Source organism: Grampus griseus (genome assembly GCF_964374135.1).
Source record: "Grampus griseus genome assembly, chromosome: 20".
NCBI lineage: Eukaryota > Metazoa > Chordata > Mammalia > Artiodactyla > Delphinidae > Grampus > Grampus griseus.
This window is the reverse complement of record NC_139014.1, coordinates 26,136,510-26,153,782: the sequence shown is the minus strand read 5'-3', so window position 1 is coordinate 26,153,782 and position 17,273 is coordinate 26,136,510. Positions and strand designations below refer to the sequence as shown.

Below are 17,273 nucleotides of genomic sequence, written 5' to 3'. Positions count from 1 at the left end.
ATTTTATTTTTAATTAATTAATTTATTTTTTTTGCGGTATGCGGGCCTCTTCCGTTGCGGAGCACAGGCTCCGGACGCGCAGGCGCAGCGGCCATGGCTCACGGGCCCAGCCGCTCTGCGGCATGTGGGATCCTCCCAGACCGGGGCACGAACCCATATCCCCTGCGTTGGCAGGCGGACTCTCAACCACTGCGCCACCAGGGAAGCCCATCGTTTTCTTTTTTTTAAATCTTATGTGACTTAGGGACTCATGGGTCTTCTAACAAAACGTAACCAAACCCATGATGAATTATAAATGGACATCTTTGCTGAATGACTCCCAGAGCACGAGTAATGAAATATGAATGTTTTTCTTTCCCCGCCTCTTTCCTCATACTCTCTGGAAACAGTTTCATAGGTGACTAACTCAAAACCTGATGATACCTCCTATTTGGATAGCCCTTTGGATGTTAGCACTTTGTTCTCAAATGCCTTAGACCATTTCTTCCTCGTGGCAACCCAGTGAGACAGGCAGAGCAAGTGCTCTTGTTTTGCACACAAGGAAACTGAGATTCAGAAAGGTTAAATAATTTGTACAAGGTCATGGGACTAGTGGATGTTACAGTAGAGCCTGCACTCAATTCTGGCTTACTCCAAATCCAGTGGGGTTTTTTCCCTGTCAGTTGGATGGGATTTTTAAATTGAGATTGGTCCTAAGGGGTAAGGGAGCTGAAGCAGACAGGGTAAATACTTAAATTCTGTAATACTGAAGAAAAGATCCTTGATTTTCTTTCATATTAGGAAAGCAAAAATAAGAGGGAATTTCTGTATTTACTTAGAGGATTCCCTAAGTCTTAGTTTCCTTTTCAAGAAATCAATTTGTTTCCATTAATACTTTATCTTTCTTTACTTTTTCTTTATAAAAATCTCTTGCATTTTATTTATCCTCTCAGACGCTGTCTTTTTCCAAACAAAAATATTTCAGAGTCTAAATTAGGACTTGCTTTGTGTCACTTTTTTATGCTAGTATCTTATTAAGTAACTAAGAAAAACTAAATTCTTTCAGCTACAGATGACCCTCCCCGACCTACCTTTGACTCCTTGCTTTCTCGGGACATGGCGGGATACATGCCAGCTCGAGCAGATTTCATTGAGGTAAGAGAAACTTGTTTTTGTTTAGGATGAGGCTATCTCTCTTACCTATAGGTTCCATACCACTAAAAAGAGATTTTCATAGCACTGTAACTTGTGGAGCCACATTTTCTCCATTTGAGTGCCTTTTTCTCATTTGTAAATATTTCTTTTAGAAAGATAAAAGTTCTTCAGAGCAAAAACTTATTTCTTTTAAATTATTTTATTTTATTTATTTTTATTTTTGGCTGCATTGGGTCTTCGTTGCTGCGCGCGGGCTTTCTCTAGTTGGGGGGAGCGGGGGCTACTCTTCGTTGCGGTGCGCGGGCTTCTCATTGCAGTGGCTTCTCCTGTTGCAGAGCACGGGCTCTAGGTGCCTGGGCTTCAGTAGTTGTGGCACGCGGGCTCAGTAGTTGTGGTGCATGGGCTTAGTTGCTCCGCAGCATGTGGGATCTTCCCAGACCAGGGCTCGAACCCGTGTCCCTTGCATTGGCAGACAGATTCTTAATCACTGCGCCACCAGGGAAGCCCCAAAAACCTATTTCTTAAGTTTCACTCCACATCTAGGGGGTTTCGAGGTTGTACTATATCGGGGGTTGGCAAACTTTCTATTAAGGTCCAGATAGTAAATATTTTAGATTTTGTAGACCATAAATTCTCCGTTGGAACTAAACTTTGCCATTATTATGCAAAAGGAGCATAGATAATAGTAAACAAATGAGCAGGCCTGTGCTCCAGTAAAACTATTTACAGAAATAGGCAGTGGGCTGAATTTGGTCTATAGGCTGTAGTTTGCTGACCTCTATACTATATTCACAAGTTTATAAAGAATGATGAATGTGTATAAAAACTACATGTTCTTCATTCAGCCCTGGAGTTAAAAGCCATGTGAATGTAGTCACAAGTCTCTTGATTTATCACCTAATCCGCAATTATAGTACTCTTGGAGGTAATTAAAGTTTAGCAAACTACAGACAGTTTTGCTAGCCACACCCAGGTCAGCATTTTGTTCATGGCAGCTGCAATTGTAGAGCTACCTCAGAGACACTACCCCTACAGATTGTAGTCATTGAATAGAACATGAACAAATCTACCCACTGAGCTAGGTAAGCAATATTATGGGATAAGTAGAGCCCTAGATGGTGGTAAAAAGGTAGATGAATTAATGCAGGCAATTTTCTTACCTAAATATTGGTTAGGCCAAAAAGTTCGTTTGGGTTTTTCCATAACATCTTACAGAAAAACCCAAACGAACTTTTCGGCCAACCCAATACTCGAAGGGCTAGTAGGAGTTAAGTTTTCTTGAGTTAGATTTCATGAACAGACTACTTTTAGTTTTTAGAACAATATGTTTGGCTTTATTCCTGGACTCATAACTTTCTCATTTTTTGCTGTCACTGCTGCCTGAAAGCCTCTCAGTTTTCTCCCATGACTTATTTACTTATGGCAGTTGTCCTGGCCTTGTACTCCATTCAGTACTTTTTAGCAAGTGTTTGTTTATGTATTTGCTTCTAAAGCATGGCTCCTGTAAAGGCATTACTCAAAGCTGATGGATTTTAGATGGGAATTTTTTTTCCCCAAACAGGAGTTTGACAATTATGCAGAGTGGGACTTGAGAGACATTGATTTTGTTGAAGATGACTCGGACATTTTACACGGTAACATTTTATTACAGCCAGTGTTTTTATTGATTGCAAACTGTGATGACACTGTATTGGGTGCTAGAAATATAAGAATGAATAAAACATGTCTCCTGCCCCTCATGGGACCCAAATTACAGTGGTTAAGTTGCTGAACTTACCCTGTTGCTGGGATTTGACCATAATGAGAAAGATCATTTGTGATGGTGGTGAGAATGTTGATCACATAAGGGTAGTTGGGAATATCCCATCCCTTGGACTGTGTAAGCTTTCTTTTGGCTGAGATGAGCCTACACTGAGGTAATTGGTTAAATGGCCCTCACTGCCTCCTTAAAAGAAAGGGAATCAGGGTGAAGACCTTGGGACTTCAATAACAACTGCTGATACTAGATGTTCACTATAATTTGTTATGCAAAATTTCCCATAGCAGGGGAAAAGAATGGAAGTTCAAGAGTTTTTAGACCAAGATTGGAAATCTCTTGTTTCTCAGAACTGTTGAATTTTTAGCACTCCTGAATTCTCATCTAAGATTAACCCTCTAAGGATTTATGTCAACTCTTTTGTTGTAACGTAAATGGCTAATGCCAACAGGGCTTTCAAAAGTGGATGGTTAGACTTTCAGTGAATGTCTTTTTCCTTCTTTCCATTTTCAGTGAACTACATATTTAAAATAATCCCCAATCTTCTGTTTCATTTCAGCCCAGAATTGAGGGTGATGCAGTAGGTGAATAATGCTCCTTTGGATTCTGTATTTCCTAAACAACATCTTCATTGCTTTTCTTAAATGTATATCCCAGGTAGGAAAGGCAAGTTAGAATCCTTGTTGCATTTTAAATCAAGTTTTCATGTTGCATTAACTGGTCCTCTGTCTCTTGAAGGGGAGTTTTATTCTTCTCTCCACAGAAGAGCTGACTAGATATTTGTTACATCAGATCTGGGACCAAGAAAGAGTCCTCATAAAAATTTTACCTTTAGAGTTTTTTCTCTACATATTTCTTGAGCAGTTTTTTTCTTTGCAAAATTTCATTTCTCTTCTCCCACACAACTTTAAGGAAAGTCAAAGTGACGTAGATTGAACTAAAAGAGGAAAGCTTTAAAGCAAACTGCTTTAGCATTCACTAGAGCCATTGTGTTTGTTCAGTCTTCCATGTCAATCTCTGCTTTTCAACCCTGATAATTCACGTTATTGTCTATTCTCACCTCGTGTGTCATTCTCTTGAAGGCAGTGTGCAGGTTGCCATTCAGTATTCCTCATCATACACACCAGCTTTAATCAAAATGGTATTGTTTCCTGGCTTATATCTTTCTTATCCAGAATACAAAAAAGCAGTTTCATAAATATCATTCTTTTAGATAGTATTCAAAAGTACTGAACTTTTGAAAGTCAAAATCTCTTATGTCAGTCATGGCTCAACTATGTAAGGGACTTGCTGAATCACTTCTCCAGGCCCTAATCCAAGGTCTTCATTCTTAAGCCTCAACATTATTAAGAAAACTGTAGTAATGGTTGGTATTTAATTTCACTCTTCATCCTTTGTGGAAGCACGATTTGCAATTTCTGCTGGTACACTTATGGTCCCTTCTGTAATTAAGTGAGGGCAAAAGGGAAAAAAATCAAAAAGAAGCAATTGATTAGCAAGTTTTATTTCAGTTAGCATTTCAAACCTATAACATACTTTAGTTATTTGTGTTCTTTCTACAGTTTCTACAGCCTTTTAAGTTATTTGATTCTAATTCATTTGAACTAAGAATCAGTTATTGATTGTTATACATAAGCAGTTTTTGTTTTTTTGTTTTTTAAATTAATTAATTTATTTATTTATTATTTTTGGCTATGTTGGGTCTTCGTTTCTGTGCGAGGGCTTTCTCTAGCTGCGGCGAGCGGGGGCCACTCTTCATCGTGGTGCGCGGGCCTCTCACTATCGCGGCCTCTCTTATTGCGGAGCACAGGCTCCAGACGCGCAGGCTCAGTAGTTGTGGCTCACAGGCCTGGTTGCTCTGCGGCATGTGGGATTCTCCCAGACCAGGGCTCAAACCCGCATCCCCTGAACTGGCAGGCAGACTCTCAACCACTGTGCCACCAGGGAAGCCCCATAAGTAGTTTTAACAGCGCTTATATAATAATAATCCCTGCCTCTCCTTTCCCTCCCTGTCTAGTAGTGAACTGTAAGATGTTTAGATGGGTGCTTTTTAAAAGGTGATAGCGTCATAAAGAGGTTTGGCAGGACTGGAGATCAAAGGGAAGACTTGCTGGTGCCACAAAGGGATGCTTTGTTTATGGTTCTAAGTTCTCATATTAGCTCCTTTGGCAGTATGACCCACTGTCCAGTTGGGCACATATTGTTCCAGCAGTTTCTCCTGGAACTCTCAGTGAAGGGGACTAGGAGCCCAAGGAAACTAGGAGGGAATGAGAAGGAGCTTTCTATGCACACCTAGAACAGAAAGAGGGGCACATATTTTGTGCACATCAGGACAGTGATTCAACCTCAGGCTTGCTTCTGAGTCACTGTGATCTTGGGCAAGTCCTTGGAAATTTGCATGCTGTTTCTTTGTGTCCCTGGCCAGCAAAGAACAGATGATGCTGATTAGTCAGGGTGAATGTCTCCAATGAAACGTGGTACATAATTCAGATTGGTGTTATTGCCATTCCATTATACCATTATACTCCTAATATTACTGAGCATTAATAACATTCCTTTTACGTTTCCTCACAACTACTAGAAGGAAGTAAACTGTTTGGCTGGGCTTTGTATCCCATCCCCTAGAAAGACTACATCTAGAAAATTGGGTGATGCCAGGAAGCTCTTTTCCTCACCCAAGACTTTTGCTGTGATTCACGGAATTTGTCTAATAAAGGGGGTTTAAATGGTCCATTATAGAGGCCTGGGACACAATGGAGGGACATGTAATTACATTCCACCATACCAGAAGTCTTTCAGAATGAGCCCCCAAAAGATATTGCATGTGAAGTAGTGTCTAAGGAAGAAAATAAGGAGGTTCTGAGATCCCTAAATGACACCTCCTCGTATTTTATTGAAATAAACAGAAATTATTGGTCCAGAGAGAGAGAGATGCAAAAGACATAACTCGGCGCTCCCTGTGGCATGTTGTGTGATGTCAGTGCAGACACACAGCATAGTTTCCTTTTCCTTAGGGGACATCGCTCTCCATCTGCTTTCATTTGGGGAAATCTCTCCTAAATTTGTGGACTCTTCTTTCTCAGAGTTTCACAGGTGCTAAGCCCTGCGTGCAGCATCTTCTAATCATCGCTGGCCCATAACCCAGGCAAGCAAGGGGCATCAAGAGCTCCTTCCTCTGCACTGGGCCTGTGTTTTCAGCACTTCTCAGGGTTGCACATTAGAGCAGTTTACTCTCCTTCTATTTGGAAAGCCAATTTCAGTAAAATTTCTTGGCCAGATGTGGATACTCCCCCACTTTTTCCCCCCAGATTTTCTTTCTTTGGTCCGTATTGTCAGCCTTTAGAGCCTTTAACAATTAGTCAGTCAGAGGTCCAGCCTGGTCACTGTGCCTGTTACCTACCTATTGGCAGTGCCCTTCCCTTGATGGTGATTTGGCTGCTTCATGTTTAGGACTTTTTAGACATGAATGCTATTAATAATAATAGCTAATACGTATAGCACTTACTGTTTGCCAGGTACCATTTAAGTCCTTGACACACATGAACTCATTTAATCCTCACAAAACTCTCTGGGTTAGGTGTTATTACTCTTACCCCCATTTTATAGATGGGAGAATTGAGGAGTAGAAATCTCAAGTAACTTGCCTGAGGTCAAGAGGTGACCTGCAAGTGGCAGGGCCATCTTGAGTCTGTGCTCTTAATACTGTGCTGTACTTAATGTCTCTACAACCTTGAACCTTTTTTTTTTTCTTTTTAGATTTCACATTTTTTACCTTCTATAGCTTAACCACATTTCTGAGAGGTGGACATCGATATTTTCCCATTCTACTTTCAGAGAAATGCACAAAGGAGTGAAGTGACTTGGCTAAGGCTTCCTCGTTGCTGACTTCAACCATTAGGTCACTTGGTTGGCTTTCCTTCATAGCGCTGCTTGCGTACATCTCGGCCAAAATCTCTGGGGGGAAATGACTTTTAAACAGCTTTGCTTCTGGGGAATACCTGAGTCACAGGTTTGTGCTTGTGCGCTTGCAGTAGGGCTTTTGATTGGCTTCCCTGTAGTTAAGGCCTCTGAGTAGGTTTTCTTGCCAAGCAAGCAGTAGGTGCCTTCTGTCAGGAAAACAGAAACATGTTGCCAGCTATTTTGAACAATGTTAGAAATACACTGCAGTGGGAAGGAGCTGCCTCTGACTTCTGCCCACTTCTTGAAATATTTTAAGGCCAGCCGTTTGGAAACTTTGTTATCAGTCCCCAGTGTGGTCACAGGGAGACTAGTCATCCCCCGAAACTGAGATTTCAGAGGCCTGGCATCGGTGGAGAGGTTATGGGTGCTTTGGGTTTGTTTGTTTCTAAGGAGCTCTCGGTCTTCGCCTGCTTTACTAGACCCTCCACTCACTTTAAGTAGAATATGAACCTGTGATTCTCATTCTTTCAGCGTCTCCCTCTCATTTCTGTTCTGCCTGCTGTGCTGTGGTCCTCCCTGGGTTATTCGTGCAGTTAAGATCTTATAATCAGTTGCTGCTATCGGAGTGTGCTTCATAAAGACAAGGGAGAGCTTCAACTATGAATTTTTCTCTGGGAGAATTCCAGTTCTCCCATTTGTTTCTCTGTGTTCCCTTCCTTCCCTTTGTTCTCCAGGGCCAGTTGTACAAGTTTAAACTACTGAAATGATCAAGCACCAGAACCATTTATCAGCAGGATTTATTTATAGAGTTTTTCTGTAACACAGTCTCTTCAGTTTTTTTTCTGTTTAATTAAGTCATTCCCACACAAATCTCAAGAAACAACATGATAAGTTAGTGTCTTAGAAAAATTACCGAAATCTTTTGTCAAAATTAGCACTAACTTCCACTGGATCTTCAGGTAGTTTCTGTCATGTTGAACTCATCTTATTATTGAGTAGATAAACGAGATAAGGCACCTAAAGATCCTGGAACATGATAAATACTCAGTGGATGTTAACTATTTACTTAGCTATTTTATTTGCTTCTCTTTCTGCCTTGAACTGTTGACGTCCTAATTTCTCTTTCTCATAAGAAGTAAGGTAGAGTCCACTATAAAACTCGTACTTGGTTGTACTGCATGTCAGAGACAGTTCCTCTTCTCCCCATGCCTCCTTCCTCTCCCACCACATAGTTATGTAAAGCGCATCTCCACCAGCACAGCGTTCTAGAGCCTATCATTCCCCAGCATTTATTAGGAAACACTGGCAGGGTATGGGGCATTCTGTGGTACCTATGCTTCTGTATGGAACACATGTAAATCAAGAAAGAGTTCATTTATAGAAAGAGTTCTGCAACCTGAAAAAATGTTTGAAAACCATTGCCTTAAATCTTGGACCTGATATTATTGAATTATTTTTAGTTTGTGGGCAGTTATGAGGAAAAATGAAGCAATGTTTAAATTTTTGAACTTGTTAGAAATGAACAAAAGATCCATGATAGTTAATACTTTTTTTTTAATACTTAAAGTTTAAAAAGTATTGCGGTCATTCATCTCTTCAGGTCATCCAGCTAGAATTTATGTTATTTTTATCTCAGACCCAAGGGAGAATGGCCTGGATAAAGTATTCCTGGTCATTTCCCAGTGATTGAAGTTATATACAGATGTACTGCATCTGCTCATAGCTCAGCATGCTAGATTTTGGTATTTCTTTCTTCTAATCTGAAACTCTGACAGATGTAATTTCTAGTCCATGTGTTACTAAAGTTCAGACTCCTTGTTGAACTGTTTTATGAAAGCTAATAATATACATAGCAAAGCATGGTCAAAAGAGATGTTCAGGAAAAAGCAGAAATTGTTATCTATAGCGTAATCCCATATAAACATATACTTAGGAAAAAAGAACTTTACTGTAATTTACTGATACAGAAATTCACTATCCTAGGGTATTTTTGTTTCCAAGAGACAGATTTCCTAGACCAGTGCGTGTGGAATAGTTAGCAGTATGAGGTTGAAAGTTTAGGACAGCTTGGGCAAAAGATTTCTTCTTGTCTTGGCTTTATTTATATGTAAGGGTTTGTTTGTTTGTTTGTTTATAGCTCTGAAGATGGCTGTAGTAGATATCTATCATTCCAGGTTAAAGGAGAGACAAAGGCGAAAAAAGTAAGTCTAGAAAACCATCCTGCCTTCTTTTGGCTTTGGACTATTGACCACATATAGCCCATAAGAGCAAGTTCCACTTGTGGCTCATCTTAGGACCTTGAGGAATACACTTAACCTCCTTGGATCTCAATTTTTCCATCTGTTAAAAGGAGATAATAATACCTCTCCTTTTCTTGCTTTTTAACCTCCTCCTTCCTTACCCTTTCTTGATGTTTTGGTGACCAATGAATAATATGGACACGGTGTTTTAAGGAAAAAAGGAACAAGAAAAATTCAAGATATTATTAAGTTGTTACACTTAATAATGCTCTATTCTAACTGCTCAGTTTTTATGAGAAGTCTTTTATATACAAGGATTTCAAAGAAATTATGAACAAGTTTCAGTCACTCTTGGTTATTCCTTCTCTTTGCAACAGAACAAAAAACATACATTGAGGCTGAGAAATTATGGATCCCAAACCCCTATTGGATTACAGAGACTTTAACAGTTCAGAGAAGGGTATGCGGAGGATGTGTATGTATGTGTAGGCATGTTACCATGGTGTTAATAACTAGAGAGACAGTGGCATCACAACAAGAAAAAGGAATGGGACTTGGGAGGCACTCTGGAGGGACCAAGACATGATCTGAAGTAGAGCTTACTCTCTGCGTGTCTGGAGTTAGCTTCCAAGAAGCGCTGAAGAAGATTACCCAGCTGTTCTTGTGAGAAGCTTCATTGCTAGTCATGAATACCTCCGGTATAAACCAGAGGTTCCAGACACGTAACTCTGCATGGTTTACCTAAATTCTGTTTCTCTTAAAACATGGAATTAGAACTAGACAGTGCTGTAGAACTCAGTAGTTGAGGTCGCTATTAGATCTTCTGTTTTATGATGACCTTCCATTAAACATGCACAAGATTTATTTCAAATAGCTTCAAGGCATTCTGTGAATGTACAGTTGTAAATGTTGAGTGTGTGATCACAGATTTCCCTTAAACGGCTGTTCTCAATTATCATTTCCCTAAGCTGAATAGATGATTTTTATGATATGGACACAGATTCCCTTCTGTTTCATCTAAGTTACAGACGTGTTTTTCACTATTTGAGTGCTTATTGATCTGTTCATTCATCCAGCAGATAGTTATTGAGAATCTGCAGTGCCCAAGGAGAGGAAAAATATATGATGCTTGAGAGCCTAAAATTGTGCTAGAGACTTACTGACCTGCAGAACTTTGTGGGGAATGACTTCTCTGGACCTCAAGATTCCCCCTTGCAGTGTTTAGGATGTCTAATGAAAGCTGTGTGTGGAAAACATTGTTAAATGTGAAACTGATTATCATATATATGTTTTTCATTCTAGAATTATAAGAGACCATGGATTAATCAACCTTAGAAAGTTTCAGTGTAAGTATTAGTTTTCCTTACTTTAAAATTTCTCCCAATAGTATTGAATAGTTTTAAACAAATCATTTATGATAGTAGTTCTCAATCAAAGTTGCATATTAGCATCAGCTAGGAATCTTTAAAAAATTCTGATCCCTGGGGCTTCCCTGGTGGCGCAGTGGTTGAGAGTCCGCCTGCCGATGCAGGGGACACAGGTTAGTGCCCCAGTCCGGGAAGATCCCACATGCCGCGGAGCGGCTGGGCCCGTGAGCCATGGCCACTGAGCCTGCGCGTCCGGAGCCTGTGCTCCGCAGCGGGAGAGGCCACAGCGGTGAGAGTCCCGCGTACCGCAAAAAAAAAAAATTCTGATGCCTGACAGTCACCTCAGACTAATTAAGTCAGAATCTCTGGAGGTAGAACTACAGCATCTGTATTTTTTTAAAGTCTTCAGAGCAATTCTGTTGCATCGTAAGAGTTACAAGCCATTAATATGTGGTCAATAACACTAGCATGAGAATTCTTTTTTTTTAAATTAGTATAGTAATTAAAGCATGAATATTAATGGATCATTTTCTGGAACTGGATAGGGTTGTGTTTTGGAATTATATGTTAAACATAAAATAACTTTGACCATCAGGTTGTGAAAATATTTTTATGGAAAAAAATTAACAGAAAATGATAGCTTTATTTTGCATGGTCGGGGCAAACAAACCAGAAAAGACATTAGCATTGTATGATGATGAAATAAACCTATGATTTTTAAATGATTGCTAACTTTGACCTTACTTTTAAATATTTGGCGATAACCCATGCTGGGCGGAAAGAGTCTCTGTACTTTTTCTTCTACACTGTAGAGTTTGTTCAGAACATAAGAATGATGATATCATAATAATTGCAATATTTATATATGTTTATAATAGTTATATGTCACAAGACTTTTTTTTGTAAAAGTGCCTAATGATTGTGCTTCACATGCTAAATTGATAGAATCTTATAGGGTTTGACAGTCTGTGCCAGGAGGGTTCAGGTCAGCCAGTCTTGGGTTAAGTATCATTTAATAGCGTCATGGTCATAAGTAGGTTACATTATATGTCCTTTACTTTTTCACTTTCCATTACACACATTATGGTGTTTTGATGATGTCACTTCTCATAGTTACATAATATGTTGTATAGAGACATAGATATATAATGAAGTGCTTAACCTGTCTTTTATTATTAGATCTTTAGCTTATTTTCAGTGTTTTTCTAATCATTATAAATAAAGCTAAGGTAAACTTGTTTGTGAATAGAGCTTTGTCTGTATTTAGAATTGTTTTTTTAAGATAGATTCCCAGAAGTGGAATTAAATAGGTCGAAGAATATGATTATTAAAAATGCTTAACACATGCTGCCAGATTGTTTCCTAAAAGATGGTTTTATCAATTTATATTCCTTCTAGCAGTATGCAGTATTGCCTATTTAACCTCGTCCTCATCGAGAGCTGTGGGTTTGCAAAAATAACCCAAGGTCAGATCTCCCTTGCCCTTTCTGTAGACAATAATTGGTCACGTTCTGATAGCCACAGTAGTGGGTTCCTTTGTCTGAATTCCTGGGCTTTCCACGATAGGTCAGTTGATTTTAACCATTACATAGTAGACCTTGACTCTTGTATAAATTCTGTTCTCAGCTGGTGGACAGAGGTCAGTTTAGCCTCTTTATTCTTTTAACTGTATTTCTTACATACAGAGCTGAGAGGAAGCTCTGTTGCTTCCAAGAAAGAAGTGGTATGTGCGTTGTGGTTTGAGAGGTCTTCAGTTGCCATTATACTGAATGTACATGTGACCTTAATATGTAGGCATAGGAGTTTTTTTCATCAAATTAAAAAAGTTTTACTCCAAATGTTTCTGTATTATCCCTATAGAGGGGGACGGGGGGTTTGGTGGTGAAAATAATCAATTTGTGGCTGCCCATCAAATCAGCTCCTAGAATTTGTGGGCAAGAATTTCTCCTGCAAAGAAAGAGATTCATCTGAAAAGAGGACTTGATTTAAGTAACTGTCATAAGTGATAGCCTGTATCTTTAGCCTGAGAGTGGACAAAACTAGCCTAGTTACTTTTATTGAAATGACTGAGTAGCAGTTCGAGAGTTCCTGGCCACTCCAACCTACCAGTTACTATTGGTGGGTTTTACTACCCATCTTTTTTGCTGATAGCTCTTTTTATTAGAAATTTGGTCAGTAGTGATCCTCAAAGTTGCTGACCCATGTGGGTATCCCAAATGGCATATTTGACCCTTCGCTTCCATCATAGTTATCAAAATATAACTTCATTAGTAGTACATTAAGTTGTGGTACCTAATTAAGTTTAGAGAAAGGCAAAATGACCCATGTAGAACGTGAAGAAATAAATGCCTCATTTGAGGATATGTAGTTATAGAGATTTTTATTTTTGGTGGAGCGTGCAGGAGATCACACTTTTTCCAGGCTAATCTACCTCTTCTAGATGAATTAGTATGTCTGCACTTCCCTTGTTCTGCAGAAGTTATTTTTTATTTTTTTAAATTTATTTTATTTGTTTATTATTTTTTGGCCGCATTGGGTCATTGTTGCCACGTGCGGGCTTTCTCTAGTTGTGGCGAGCGGGGGCTACTGTTAGTTGCGGTGCGCAGGCTTCTCATTGCGGTGGCTTCTCTTGTTGCCGAGCACGGGCTCTAGGCGCGTGGGCTTCGGTAGTTGTGGCGTGTGAGCTCAGTAGTTGTGGCTCGCAGGCTCTAGAGCACGGGCTCAGTACTTGTGGTGCACGGGCTTAGTTGCTCCGCAGCATGTGGGATCTTCCCGGACCAGGGCTTGAACCCGTGTCCCCTGCACTGGCAGGTGGATCTTAACCACTGCACCACCAGGGAAGCCCTCTGCAGAAGTTAATACCAGAGATTTTGCCCCACATTGTTTCTGAGAACACACGACCTAATCATCTTTCCCGTTACTGCCAGTACTTCCTGCCCTTGTATAGATTAAGAGGCAGCAAGGTGTGGAGGTCTCCAGGGTGCTCAGCAGTGCAGATGCTCTCCAGTGATAACAACCTCTCTGTGTCATAGTCACTCTGATTCTCTTATCATTATGATTAGTGGGCTGCATTCTTAGCTTTCCAGTTTGCTTCCTGTCATTGGTAAGTTAGTCATATGAGGTTAGGAATAATGTTCTTCCATTTTACTTCTTGTAAAAAAAAAATGCAGAAAACTTAGAGATCTTTATATTCTTTACTTTCTCTGTAGTAATGGAACGGCGGTATCCCAAGGAAGTCCAAGACCTTTATGAAACAATGAGGCGATTTGCAAGGATAGTGGGGCCAGTGGAACATGACAAGTTCATTGAAAGCCATGCATGTAGGTGGTTTTTTAACCTTGAGCAAATATTTGTGTGTGTGTTTTTATATAAATAGTAGAGATAGTGGTGTGTTTTATGTGAAGTTCTGTAAATAAATAAGTGGATTTTTTTGTATTGCTTCCACTTTATTACTATGAGATTAATTTGGGACTTTGGGGGTGGGAGAAAAGAGCTTAAAAAGCCTAGTGGCTTGTTTTCCCCTCAGATAAACCATAGTTTAGTAGTTTTTCCCCCTTTTTATTATGGGAGTTTTCAAATACATGCAAAAATAGAGATCATAGTATAATGAACCCCATGTGTCCATCACCCAACTTCAGCAGTTATCAACACATGGCCAATCCAGTTTCATCTTTACCACCCACTCCCCTCCCATCCTCAACTGGATTATTTTGAAGCAAATCATATTATTATTATTATTATTATTTTGCGGTACGTGGGCCTCTCACTGTTGCAGCCTCTCCCATTGAGGAGCACAGGCTCCGGACGCGCAGGCTCAGCGGCCATGGCTCACGGGCCCAGCTGCTCCGCGGCATGTGGGATCTTCCTGGACCAGGGCACGAACCCGTGTCCCCTGCATTGACAGGCAGAGTCTCAACCACTGCGCCACCAGGGAAGCCCTTGAAGCAAATCATATTATTTTGTTCATAATTATTTTAGTATTAAAACTAGTTTTTTAAGTGGGGACAGAGTTGGACGACTCATCAAGATAGTATATAGTACTTCCATCATTTTCTTGCCTTTTTCCCTGAGAGAGCTCTATCTAGTTACCATTTGATTTCTCCCTGTAAAAAATTGAAGTTGTTAAGGCAGTAAGGCCTAGACTATAAAACAATCTGGACTGGGGGGCTAAGTCTATACCTTTACTCATGAGAGTCAGGTGTTTGACCCCCAAGTTTAGTTCTGGAAAGGTACTTCATGAAGGCTCTTATCGTGTACCCATCATGCAGACATTTCTTGCATGACATTGTAGGCACGTATCTGAGCCAGGTTGGTTGTCCTCACCAGACACCCTGTTTGGTTGGCATTCTTTGTGTGATTTATCCTTCACTTCCTGTCCCAGTTTGTGCCATCCCTGGTTTATGTGTCACTCCAAAGAACAACACCCCATGGATTGTCCAGGTTCTTCCTTCATCCTCTGTTTCAAAGCACCCAAATTTGAATGTTCTATCACATAATAACCCAAGCGGTGCAACCTGATCTATGTGCTCAGAGGAGGCAGAAATCTTTGATTTATGGAAAACACAATGCTCTTTTGTTCCTATAGGAGAAAAGCTGTAAAGAAACTATCCAGGACTTGAAGCCCAGAGCTTTTGTCCTTCCCTTGCAAAAGGGCCACATCAAGTAATACCAGAGACAGGTTTCATAAAAGAATTTGGTTTTGTGACTAGAGCTTTTAACAGAGAATAAATAGAGCAGGGAAACTTGGTGGTTTAAAAAATTATATTCATTACTTCTGTAGCTAAATGAATTCAACCAGTTCACTATAAGTTTTCTAGGAAGCAGCTGGAGACAGAAGCCAAAAGACAGCTGGAGTACATTTTTGTCAGCTTTTGGGTAAAATTTCTAATGAGATATTAGCAACAATTAGGATTCCCCAAATGGAATTACCCAGTCTTTTATAGAAGGCAGAATTACTGAAAATATTCAACAGTAAAAGTGCTCATTAATGTTGATTTTGTTTTTCCAATTTTTCTCCTTTGTTGTTTTTGGGGGGATAAACAGTGGAATTCGAACTCCGAAGGGAAATCAAGAGGCTCCAGGAATACAGGACAGCAGGCATTACCAATTTTTGTAGTAAGTATGCTTAAGCTACACGCTAAATCAGAGGGCAAGTCTTCCAAGCACATAGAGGGTGTCTCTGTTTGAGGTGCCATGGAGTTTTTTTTTTTAAACAAGCTTTCATATTTCAGAATGAGTTTTCAATCTTTCCCATAAAGTTTCACCTATTTAATCCTTATAAAATACCATTATATGGATTATCTGAGGTGAAATAAAAGTTATGACACAGAGAAAAGAGAGATGCTGTTTTAGATTTAGGATTCCGTTGTGGCCTCTGAAAAAAAGGATTTTGTATTCCAGTTTTTAGCCTCAGCCTTTTTAAATTTAGTGATGCATAGTCTGATCATTCTTATTAAGGGACCTTCAACTGGTTCTAGGCGCTTGCATCCCAGTTACTTGAGGTAGTGATAATTATATTCATAGCAGTAACAGTTTACCATGCACCAGGCCCTACCCTGTGCACTTCACCTGGATCGTGTCATTTAATTCTTGTAACAAACTTATTGTTGTTTTCATTTAATGGAGAGACTAAAGTTTAAAGTGATTAAGGAGCTGGTTGTAGTAGAGCCAGGTCATAAGGGAAGGTAGTGTGTGTTAGTAGTTAAGAGCTGAGGTCTAGACTTGGACAGCTTGAGTTTGAATTCTGGCTGTTCTTTCACCAGATCTATAATTCTGTTCATTTCAATTTTCCAAGTCTCTTAGCGTTAGTATGAAGATTAAATTAGAGGGACTTCCCTGGTGGTCCAGCGGTTAAGACTCCGCGCTCCCAATGCAGGGCACCCGGGTTCGATCCCAGGTCAGAGAACTAGATCCCACATGCCACAACTAAAGATCCCGCGTGCCGCAACTAAGACCCGGTGCAGCCAAACAAATAAATAATTTTTTTTTTTTTTAAAAAGATTAAGTTAGAGATAATGCATGAAAACATAGCACAGTACCTGGCACACAGTAAATCCTCAGTAAATGGCAGTTTCTGTCATTTTGTTGTGATTGTTGGAATGATCTTCGGCATTTCCTCCTCCTTGCTGTTGGTTGAAAGCTGTCACCCAGTGCTCACAAGAAGTAGCCCTGTGGGTATAAGTTCAGCCTACTGTAATGGCTCTTTATTTCTAACAATGGAAACAGTTTACAAAATGAAATTTTATGTGGGGCACTAATCCATAAATAAGATAAAAGTAGAACTACTTTGGTTGAAGTCTGATGGTTCGGGTCATGTGTGGAGCACAGGACTACTGGTATGTGCTGGTGCCCTTGCTCTTCCCCGTAATCCCTGAGATATTTTCATGGTATCCTGGGCCTCTGTGGAACACTGTGTGAAACCCACTGGTGTGATATTTTGGATCCTATATACATTTGTAACATGTAGAAAACACTATGCAACTGTTTATCAAGATGCATATAAAGGCTCTGATACCAGGTTTGGGTTACCTGATATTGGTTGCCTCTGGGAAAGAGGGGAAAGGAATGGTACTGGTCAATGAGGATTTATTTTTATTTGTAATTCTAACTGGTTTTTAAGGAAGAGTGTATGTGTATAGCACTTGTGTGACTTGGAAAAATATATGGATTGAAAAATACAGAACAGGAAGTAAATACGACAGTGTTAAAAGTTACTTTTAGGGGATGGAAATATGAGGGACTCCTTGTAATTTTCTGTTTTGGGGATTTTTCCCCAAAATGTCTTAAAGGTAGAAAAGGAATAAAAATATTTTTATTTCTTGTCAAAAAAGGGATTTCAAACTAGGGGAAATGACTTTGCTCTTAGAAAAATGTGGA

The 17,273-nt window shown here is 39.8% G+C and overlaps 1 protein-coding gene across 3 annotated transcripts in view; it reads left to right on the top strand.

Annotated features, from left to right (window-relative positions):
* TADA2A (transcriptional adaptor 2A) overlaps positions 1–17,273 on the top strand; it is a 47,928-nt gene that overhangs the window by 24,278 nt on the left and 6,377 nt on the right. For 2 of the 3 annotated variants that reach the window (XM_082679193.1, XM_082679192.1), the window contains exons 7-12: positions 1,046–1,134; positions 2,696–2,768; positions 8,928–8,991; positions 10,333–10,376; positions 13,607–13,717; positions 15,441–15,512. In XM_082679193.1, coding sequence (XP_082535319.1) covers positions 1,046–1,134; positions 2,696–2,768; positions 8,928–8,991; positions 10,333–10,376; positions 13,607–13,717; positions 15,441–15,512 — 453 coding nt within the window. The remainder of the gene's footprint in view (positions 1–1,045; positions 1,135–2,695; positions 2,769–8,927; positions 8,992–10,332; positions 10,377–13,606; positions 13,718–15,440; positions 15,513–17,273) is intronic. The other variant, XM_082679194.1, reaches the window with a different exon arrangement.